Raw genomic sequence first — 10023 nt, 5'->3', positions numbered from 1 at the left:
CCGGTGTTCCGGCCAGCGTGGCTGGTCGTTCGGCTTCTCACGCTGCGCCCCTCGCGGCCCGGGCAGGGCTCCCTCCCCGCTGGGGCAGCGGCTCCGGGAGGCGGGAACACGTCACTCGGTGTCCCCGGCGAGAGGCGGGAAGACGGATTTTGTTGGGGCGCGCCCCTGAGCGGTGCGGGTTCCGGCAGAAGGCAGGGGGCGGCGGGAAGGGTCGTGCTGCAGCCGCACCGGAGCTCTGGGGAGCAGTTCCTCTGCCTCCCGGGCTGGGAGACGTATCTAGGAACCAACAGGGGTGAAAAGACCTCGGGCACCACAGGCTCCTTTCTCAACAACCCTCCAGTTCGTCCGTCCCTCTTCGATTCTCTTGAGGGTCTTAACAAAGCACAACACAGAATCAAGGAATCCTTTGGGGTGGAAAAGACCTTTCAGACCATCCAGTCCAACCGTTCCCCCAGCCCTGCCCAGGCCACCCCTGCCCCGCGTCCCTCAGCACCACATCCACACGGCTTGGAGATCCCTCCAGGGATGGGGGCTCCCCCCCGGCCCTGGGCCAGGGCCTGACAGGCCTGTTAGTGCAGAAATTGCTCCTGATGTCCCATCTAAACCTCCCCTGGCACAACATAAATGATCCTAGATTACACAACCCTCGCCGATACGTAAAAGCAGCGTCTCTGTTTCTCTTCAGGCTGCTGTGTTTGTCTTCTGGTTGTGTGTCTAACATGTTGGGATATGAAATGTAGTAGAAAAAGGATTATTTTTAAAACTAACACCACATACTGAGGTTCTCAGGGCCAGATCTTCCAGAGGAGCTGTCGGCAGGGCTCTCCTGGGGCTGGAATCCCAGGGTAGAAACTTGTAAATTACTTAAACCTAACTTCTACAAAACAGAAATATGGTCAAGGAGTTCTGACCACTTATAATAAATACGTTAAAGTAACCAGAGATGACAGGAAAATACAGTTCTTCACAGATTTATTTTTGATGTGCAGGGTTTTTTTTTAAATATATAAACATTAGGCAACATGCAGGGTTGCAACCACCAGAGGTGGCTTTTCTTCCTTGAAGTCCTCCCAGTGCAATATCATACGGAATGCCAATTTCCACTATCCCAGATATTTTTAAGTTGAATGCCAATCACTTGGGCATCCTGGACCCTCTTACGTCTGCTGGGATTTGGGCATTCTCAGCCACTGCTAGTTTTGAGTGTTACCTCAGGTGGGACAGTATGAAGGGACAGGAATTCTGTGGTCTTACAGAGGTGAATGTAAAGCTCAGGGTAGCATCCTGGCCTGTCAAGGTGTTTGGAGCCATGATCCTATTGAAAATGGCAGATGATGATTGTAAAATTGTACATATCTTACCTAAATCTGTTAATGCTTAATTACTTACATTGCTGCTTAGTAAAATACTTCCATTTTAGGATATTAATGAGATCCTAAGGGATGTTTGGAGATGACAGGTCCATAAAAGAAGCATAGTCCTAAAAAAATCCATCAATTACAAAGTAAATTGGAAGATGGGAAGAGTTTCAGATCCTGAACCCCCCCGTCACTGTGGCATGGGGCATGACACTGAAAATGCTCTGGGGCAGATCCCAGATTCTGTTATTCCTCTCCCAGTCCCTACCTCCTTTCCTTCTGCTCTTCCTTCCAGGATTTTCCAGGCCTGGACTTCCCTCAGGCCTGCCCCAGCTGCAAGGCCAGGGAACACAGCACAGCAGAGCAAAACCCCCAGACCATGAGCATTGCCTGTGGGCTCCTACAGGAACAAAAAAACACAGGATTTTTTAGGTTTTTACCTTGCAGGTTATTGATGATTGGGTCCTGGAGGTGAGCAGGAGTGCCCAGCTGCACATCCAAGTGCATTATTTCAATTAGCTGAACACTCCTTGTTGCAAGGTGAAATCATTCACTCCCCGGGAAAGCTTTTTTATTGAATGCTTTCCAAATACTTGCATTGGTCACGTTGCCTGGAATTGAGTCTCTGTCACTAGTATTTCTGCGGTGACTTTGACCAGATCAATGACTGGAAAAGGCATTAAGGACACATTGATACGGGGCGGGGGGGCGGGTAGACAAGCGGGACTCTTGGTGTTGGTGCTCGGTGGTAAAGAGAAACCAATAATGAGCAGATAAACGGCTTATCTTAACCCTTGGCGTTCTCAGGAGGCTTCAGCAGGTCCTGCTGACTCTTCTCCACCCCGGCTCTCAGGGTTGATGTAAAGCTGGGCGGTGGTAAGGCAAATTCTGGGTATTCCATAAATCGGGAATCAGAATAATGAGAAAAATCCTTCCCCGGGCGGGCGGGAGGAAGGGGGTCCTGGCAGAGGCTGAATCTGTAAGAAGTTGCTTTCCATCTCACCTAGGATTTCGTTTGAGCTGAGCCGTGGTGCAGGAGCGAGCCGGGAAACAAACTCTGAAGACGTTTTCAGTGGGAGATTCACAACCTGACCTTTCCCGGGTTCCCAACAGTATCAAACCGCCCGTAATTTAGCGAGGAGGTTCTCCAGGCTGGAGGAGGCGGTGGTGGCGAATGCGGACAGAGGGATTCCCCCTCCCCCTCTTTTTGCTTTCCCCCCTGAAACACTAGCACTTAATAAAGCGATTAGAAGGCTTGAGGTTTTGTTTTCCTAAATTCCTGCCATTGTCCGAGCAGGCGGTACCGGAGCTTCTCCCTCCCGCCCTGGGGCCGGAGGATGCTCCCAGCCCTCCGTTAAACAGGGCGAGACGCTTCATCCCTTCATGGAGAGCAGAGGCTGAGCGGCTTTCCCGTATCCAGGCTTTTCCATTTTGCTGAAACTCAAGGAACCCGGAGTTTTATTGAACCTGGAGTTCAAGGACGCTCCCCTTCACATTTCACCGTCTTAATTAAGTTGCGAAGTGCCTACTTTGTCATCTTGCTTACCAAATCCTGAATTAATAAAGTTTACTTAGTTACTTAAATAGATGAAATGTCACGTTTTAAATGGAAGGGGAAGGTTCTACCTTACTGACCTATTTTTCATTTCTGATTTAGAAAAAGGCAAGATTAGCATGGATATTGCATTTTCAAGGACCTCGCCACTATTAAATAGACTGTTAAGTGCATTTTATGGCTGAAGAGTCCGTTCCCAGCTCAGCCTGGGAGACGTGCTAAGTTCATCTCTACCTGCTACACTGAACATTCGCTGACTAAAATACTTTATGTGGGTGTAATACCTATGGTCTGTATCGTTTAAGTACATAACGCTTAATGTTTTAGGACCAGGAAAATGTAATTCCAGAAAAGTTCCGGGAATAGAAATGTTTGCTCCCAAGAAAACCGGATCGCGAGTGTTTGGCCAATTGCACGAATTCCCGGTTCGGTGAAGAGGTGAGATGAAGGGAAGGGCGGCTGCGGGTACGGCAGAGTGGCTGCGGGGATGGCACGACTGAAGCTCCGCGGAGGTTTAAGCGGGCGAGTATCAAACGCAGCCCCGGGGGATGCGCTGGACGAGCCGAGCCTTGTCCGCAGCCGCGGACCCGCGGGGCTGTCGGCGCAACTTCTGCGCGGTACTCGCTGTGTGTCCTCGGCCGCTGCCGTTTACGACCTCCCGGGTGTATCCCCCCCGCCCAAAGGCCACGCTGGTTTTGCGCCTCCCCAAGCCGGGCTGAGCTCCAGGAGCCTCTGAGGAGCGAGACCCGAAGGGCGGCCCAGACACGAGTGACCTTCGGCAAAACTGCCGAGGAGCCGCAGGAGGCAAAATCCCATTGAATTCCCAGGTCCGTCCGGAATCGCCCCCCTGGGAGGGGGGAGAAAAAACTTCCACCCCCCTAGAGCAAGTCCCTGTTGTATTTTCCCAGGAATGGGAGACCCCCGAGGGCCCTACGAAGGGCAAGGGATGCCGCTTCCCAAATCGAAATGCTCTCCCTCCTGCTTTTGTTTTTGGCCCGGGACACGGAGCCCGGGCCAGCAGGTGGAGACCGGGGAGAACCGCAAGCCCGGGGCCGGGGCCGGAGCCCCCCCAGCCCCCGCCTGGAGCGGCCCGGCAGCCGGGACCCCGGTTCGGCCAGCGCTGGGGATTTGTAGGGTGCTGCGCCATTACCTGCCCAAAATCCCCCCCGGGGACCCCCGGCGAGGACCCCAGCCCGACACCCGCCAAGGTTGGACATCCTCGGGGCAGGAGCCGTCCTCAGGCGCTGCCCGTCTCTGGTGTCACCAGCGGGTGCTTCGCTCCGGCCACCTCTGCGCGGGACAGACAGTGTGGGAGCATAGGGAGGGAAAGGTTCCTGATGGGCATCTCCCCCCCGACCCCCCGGAATGCTCCCAACGGTGTCCCCTCCGCTGGCACCGGCAAACCCGGCCGGAGCTTTTCCGGGGGGCTGGGGGGTGTGTGCGTAGCCCGAAGGCTCTTTCCCGAGAAGCACCGTCCACGCGCGATAAATAGACATTTTGAAATAACTGCGAAAGATCTTTTCCTGCCTTTCCCGGAGTCTTTCAACACTCATCAGTCTAACTTCAGTCCCGCTCTGTGCTATAAATAGGCGGCGTTGAGAGCATTTAGCGCGGGGGGGAGGAAACGGGGGGAGCACAACTGCCGCGGCCGCGCAGCGCTGCGAAAGCGAGAGGGTTCCTCGGGAGACCCGCATCAGCAGAGGAAATGGCCCCGATGAGCCCATCGCGGCCCTTTTTTCAAGCAGCCAGGTTGTTTACAGGATTAGGGCCAGATCCTATCAGCAGGCCTATTGTACCTTCCCCGGGCTAAGAGAGCGGCGGGTCAGCAATTATAATTGGAGAGGGGGGGGGGGGGGCTGGGGGGCCCTCTGGGTAAACTCTCTGGGCTTCGAGGATGGTCATTTCCCCGGTGTTTAGGATCTAGTTACTTTCAATACACTCCAGGGACCGACATGACACGGCTTATACTAATAGGCATCTGTCACCGGCCGTGTCAAGTTTTGCCATATGCGTCCGACAAGTTTGTAGAAGGAAAAATAAAATACAAAAGAATAAGAAGAAGATTTGCTGTTGTCTGGCTGGAGCGAGTGACCGCGGAAACTTGGCCGGGAGACGGTGTCCCCGGCCCGCCGCCGCTCCCCGTTCCGTTGGGCAACACCGTGCCCCGAATCCTGCTCTCCAGCCCGGCTGCGAACAGTCCCCGGTTTGGGGACCGAATTCTCGCCCCCCCCCCGAGCTCCGACAGTATCTGTACGCAACCCCACTGGGACGCCCCTTCGTCCCGCCCGTTGCAAATGCGCGCCCAGCCCGGTGGTATCCCGGGAAGCTCCGGGCACCGGGAATGCTCCGAGCCACCTTGGGGGGCTCCCGAGCCCGGGGCTGTCGGGGATGCTCCCATTCCCGAGGGAGCTCCCGGCCGCAGGGTTGCGGGGGGGCTCTCCCGGTCCCCGCGGGAGCGGCGGGCGCCCCCTGCAGGCCCCGCTGTCACACCGCAGCCCCGCGGCCGCCGGCAGCCCCCGGCACCTGCCCGGCACGGTCCCCGCCGCCGCTCCCGGCCCGGCCCTGCGGGGAAGCGGCCGCCGGCCGCGGGACTCGCCGCCGCTGCCCTCCTTCCCCAGCCCTCCCGGTGCTGCCCAGCCCCCGGAGCCGCCGCCGCCCCTTCCCCGGGAACGGCTTCTCCGCAAGGTCCCGTCGGCCGCTCTGCTCGGCGATCGGCGGGGAGGAAAAAACGGGGGAGAGAAAGAGAGGAACGAGGTAACGGAGGGGGAAGCGCTTCCCGGGGCCCCGGCGGAGGGAGGCAGCGGGGAGGAAAGTTGCCGGTTCCGCCGCCGCCGGCGCGCAGATGCCGAGCCCGAGGTATTGCTGCTATGTGGGGAAATATGAGCGAGTAATTTTATAAGTAACAAAGGCCGGAGAATGGAATGAGCCCCTGTTATCCGGTGTCCTCTGGAAGCCCTGGATCAGCAGCTTCTTGAGCCTAAAAGCGAATTCAAGAAGCAGCTCCTTTCCCTTTTCCCAGGGGTATCGGCTAAATATAGAAATAACCTCCGCGCGTGTTGCCCAAATCACCTACCATTTGCTGTTTGTGTAAAAATGATTAGCCAGACACAACTGTGAAACAACTTGTTACTTTTATAGCCGCCCCGCACACACCGATTTGGCCGCGGGAGGGTTTCGGTGGGGCGCGGAGCCCCGCGGGTGCCCATGTAGGGCCCTGCTGCCACCGACCGACCCCCCGCTCGCTTCAGGTGCCTCGTCTCCCTTTTCGTGTCAGATGATTAGCGAGTCCTTATTTATAAAGTTCAAACTATGTCATCATCCCGGGCTGCTTGTTTTATTTTAGTCTATGCATGCGGAGGTATAAATATTTACTTAGGAAGAAATAATATTTACCGCTTACCGGGAAAGCAAGGACATTTTGATCGATTTATTTATTTATTTTTAAATCCTCGGTTCCCAGCGGGTGTTGGAGGTGAAATAAGCGCCTCGTCCAGCTCCTCCCGCCGCGAAACCCGCTGCATCCCGCCTGCATTTTACGCCGCGGGTTTCCCTAACAAAGGGCATTATTTGGGCGGAAAAGCAAAATCCACCAAGGTTTCCAAAGGCGACGAAAATTCAACATCTTGCCAGGGAGAGAATAAAGTACCGAACACTGTCAGTGCACAGGAGAGACCGAGTGCCCGAGATCTCGCCAGACTCAACCTCCCAAAGCAGGGTTTAAACTATTGTAATGCGCTACAGATTATAAATTATTTCCCCCTCTTTATTTCGGCCCAGAAAATGCACAGAGATATAAAAATTTATTTTCCACGGTTGGCCTGAAAAGTTATCAGGAATTAGCTGGGAAAGGAGGTTCCTTTTCCGTGGGAACGCGAAGCCGCTTCAAACCGATTGTTCTCCTGCTCTAAACGAAAGATCCGCGCTTTCACACTGCACGGGCACGGCTTTAAATTCCACCCTCCCCGCAAAATAAATAGTAAACGTTACGTAGATCATCCCGGTGTGGGTTTTTTTGTTTTGTTTTGTGTTTGTTTTTTTCCCCCCAATAAATTCCTTTATAACTCGCCACGAAAGCCAACCCAAAGCGCAACCTAGTCTGGCCGGGAAGGGGCAGGATCCCGCAGCGCGGGGATGCGGATCCGAAGCTGGGAGTAAAAAAATATATTTAGGGGGAAATTATGGCAGGGTTGAGGAAGTATCGGATCTGCCGGGGGAGGTTTAATTTTGAAGGAATCGGTGCGATGCCGCGGCGGCCGCTCCGGCAACGAGCGGGGCCGGTGGATGTTCGCTGCGCGGCCGCGGACGGCGCATCCCGAAGCGGCGGAAGGTGCGGCGGAAACCCGTTGGAAACAACCCGTCCGTACGGCACCGGGACCTGCGAAACCCCAACCTCGGCGGGAAGGGGAGCGCCGGCGCTCCGCGGCCGCGGGGGCTGCGCTCCCCGCTCGGTTCTCCGGCCTCCGCGGCAGGTCCTCCCTCCGCTGGGCGCTCAGAGACTCGCCTCTCACACACAGCCGGGCAGAGCGTTTTAAAAATTTATTTACAAAGTTGTGTACAACACGAAGGGATAACATTTAGAATACATATATTCATTCATATATAAACAGACTTCTATAATAGAATGACAGCGTTTTCCTCCTTTGTTTGTGGTTTGTTCTTTTTTTTTTTTTTCCTCCAAAATTCCTTTTCTTTTTTTTGATCGTTCGTTTAATATTTAAAATTTCCCCCGCTTAATTTTGTTGTCTGTTTTTTTTTAATACATTTTTTTTTTCCTGGTTTGTTCGTTTATTTCGGATAAAACCGCTCGGAGCGCCGGAACCTTCAAAAAAAGTGAAAGTTCGCCCGCTCCTAATCGCGACCGTCATTTCGCCTCTTTAGAAAAATAAAAACCCCGAAAGCAACGTCAGTGATTTTTGATACAAATATGTACAAGCGGCGGTGGCGGGAGGCCGATCCCCGCTGCTCGGAGCCCGGGCGGGGTTGGGGGGCGGCCGCGGAGCCCCGAGGGGGCGGCCGGGGCAGCACCGCGGGAAGCGCCCGTGGCTACAGCCCGGGGCTAATGCCCGGGGGCTACTGCGCCGGCCACTTGGCCTGCACGGCGGCGGCGGGGGCTGCGGGCTGCAGGAACTGCCCCGCGATGATGTTGGTAGGCACGCTGAGGATGGGGGCGATGGCGGCGGTGGTCCTGGCCAGCGCCAGCGGCTGGTGGGCCATCAGGGCCGACTGCACGGTGACCGGCGGCCGCAGGAAAGTCTGGGCGCTGGCGGCCGAGCTGGCGGCGGGGACGCCGATGATGTTTTCGATGCTGAAGGAGGGGCGGCTGCTGGGCTCCGACTTGACGATGGAGCCGGCGGCCCCCAGGCTGTTGAGCTGCAGCTGGAGGCTGGGGCTGAGCTGGGAGTTGAAGGCTTTGCGGCTGAGCTCGCTGGACGGCAGCAGCGGCACGGCCGGCGGCAGCATGGGCCCCACCGGGGGGATGTAGGGGTACTGCAGCGCGGCCGCGGGGTGCGGGTAGGCGCCGGGGTGCAGCCCGTAGGGGCGGCCGTAGGGGCCGGCGAGGCCGTAAGCGCCGAAGCCCTGCATCATCAGGGCCGTCTGGTCCCGCAGATGCTCCTGCTGGTGCCGCTTGAAGCGCTTTCTGCGGCGGAGGAAGCTGCCGTTGTCGAACATGTCCTCGGACTGCGGGTCCAGCGTCCAGTAGTTGCCCTTTCCCGGGTTGCCGGGCTCCCGGGGGATTTTGACGAAGCAGTCGTTGAGGGAGAGGTTGTGGCGGATGCTGTTCTGCCAGGCGGGGAACTTCTCCCGGTAGTAAGGGAAGCGGTTGCTGATGAACTCGCAGATGCCGCTGAGCGTCAGCTTCTTCTGCGGGCTCTGCAGGATGGCCATGGTGATCAGGGCGATGTACGAGTAGGGCGGCTTCACCAGGCTGCTCTTGGGCTTGCTCTGCCCCGCCGCCGCCCCGCCGCTCGCCCCCTCCTCGCCGCCCCCTTTGCCGCCCTCGGCCGCGCCGCCGGGGCCCGCCTGGGCCGGGCTGCCGCTGCCGCTGCTGCCGCTCTCCGCGCCCGCCTCCGCGGGCAGCGCCAGCTCCGCCGCCTCGTCCAGCGGCAGGCGCGGCAGGGCGGGGGGGCTGCCGGCCTCGCCGTCGCTGTCCTTGCCCAGCCCGTCGTCTCCTTCGCCCACCACGTCGATATCCACATCCTCGGCCGCCGCCGGGACGGTGGGGCCGGACATGTCGCTGGCGCTGCCGCCGCCCGACAGGGTCATCCCCGCTCGGCGGACGGGGCGCGGCGGCGGAGCCTCCCGCCCGCACCCGGCGGAGCGGCGGGCTCCCCCCGCGGCCCCCTCCTCCCGCCGCTCCTCCGACCGGCCCCTTGGGCTAGACCCGAGCGGCCCGGCTGCCCACCGCGGTGCCGTCCCCGCGGTGCATGGGGCGGCCGCGCCCGCTCCTCTCCCGTCCGCGGCGTTCCGCGGTGCGGGGCTGCCCTGGCCGCCCGGTCACCTCCGGCTCCGCGCCCCGCTCCGTCCGCCGGGCATCGGGGATCAGGCGGCGACGCTGGCTCCCGCCCGCCGCGATGGGCGACCGAGGGCGCCGGGCATGGGGCCGCCGCCGCCGCGGCTCCGCGGGCACCCGCCGCTCCACCGCTCCTCTCCGCGGCCGCGGCCCCACCGCGCACCGCTCCGCCGCCCTCGCCTTTTTTTTTTTTTTGCCTCGCGTTTTTTGGTTTTTTTTTTCCCTCTTTCCTCCTTTTTCCTGTAGCTTTTTTTTTTTCCCCCCCCTTGGCGGAGGGAGGGGACGGAGCTCCCGGCGGCCGGGCGGGGCGGGGGGCAGGAGGCCGGGGCGTCGCGGGGCCTCGCTCGCCACTTTGGAAGCGCGGCGGGTCCGGACTGCCTGATAGATTACTTTCCCGTTAAAGATATACTCGGAGGCGGCGCCACGTGACCGCGTGACGTCAGGCGCCCCGCTGTGAAGTCATGCAAAACTCGAGTTGTTTCATGGACTGTCAACAAAGAGCGGCGGCGGCTCCGCTCGGCCCGCCCGCCCCGTCGGGCCGCCCCGCCGGCACCCGCCGGGACCCGCCGGCACCGGCACCCGCCGGCACCGAGACCCGT

The 10023-nt window shown here is 58.7% G+C and overlaps 1 protein-coding gene across 1 annotated transcript; it reads right to left on the bottom strand.

Moving 5' to 3' along the window:
- Positions 1 to 7435: 7435 nt before the first annotated feature.
- On the bottom strand, positions 7436 to 9641 carry FOXD3 (forkhead box D3). The gene has a single exon (XM_051624513.1). It carries the CDS (start codon positions 9175 to 9177, stop codon positions 7984 to 7986), a length of 1194 nt encoding a protein of 397 aa, XP_051480473.1. The 5' UTR covers positions 9178 to 9641; the 3' UTR covers positions 7436 to 7983.
- Between the last annotated feature and the right edge of the window lie 382 nt (positions 9642 to 10023).

This window comes from Apus apus, chromosome 7 (assembly GCF_020740795.1).
Source record: "Apus apus isolate bApuApu2 chromosome 7, bApuApu2.pri.cur, whole genome shotgun sequence".
NCBI lineage: Eukaryota > Metazoa > Chordata > Aves > Apodiformes > Apodidae > Apus > Apus apus.
The sequence above is the reverse complement of the archived record's forward strand: the minus strand, read 5'-3'. Positions and strand labels throughout refer to the sequence as shown.

Bases quoted from the DNA above. Each gene is read 5' to 3' on its own strand.
- FOXD3 (XM_051624513.1), bottom strand. From the start codon at position 9,177: ATGACCCTGTCGGGCGGCGGCAGCGCCAGCGACATGTCCGGCCCCACC.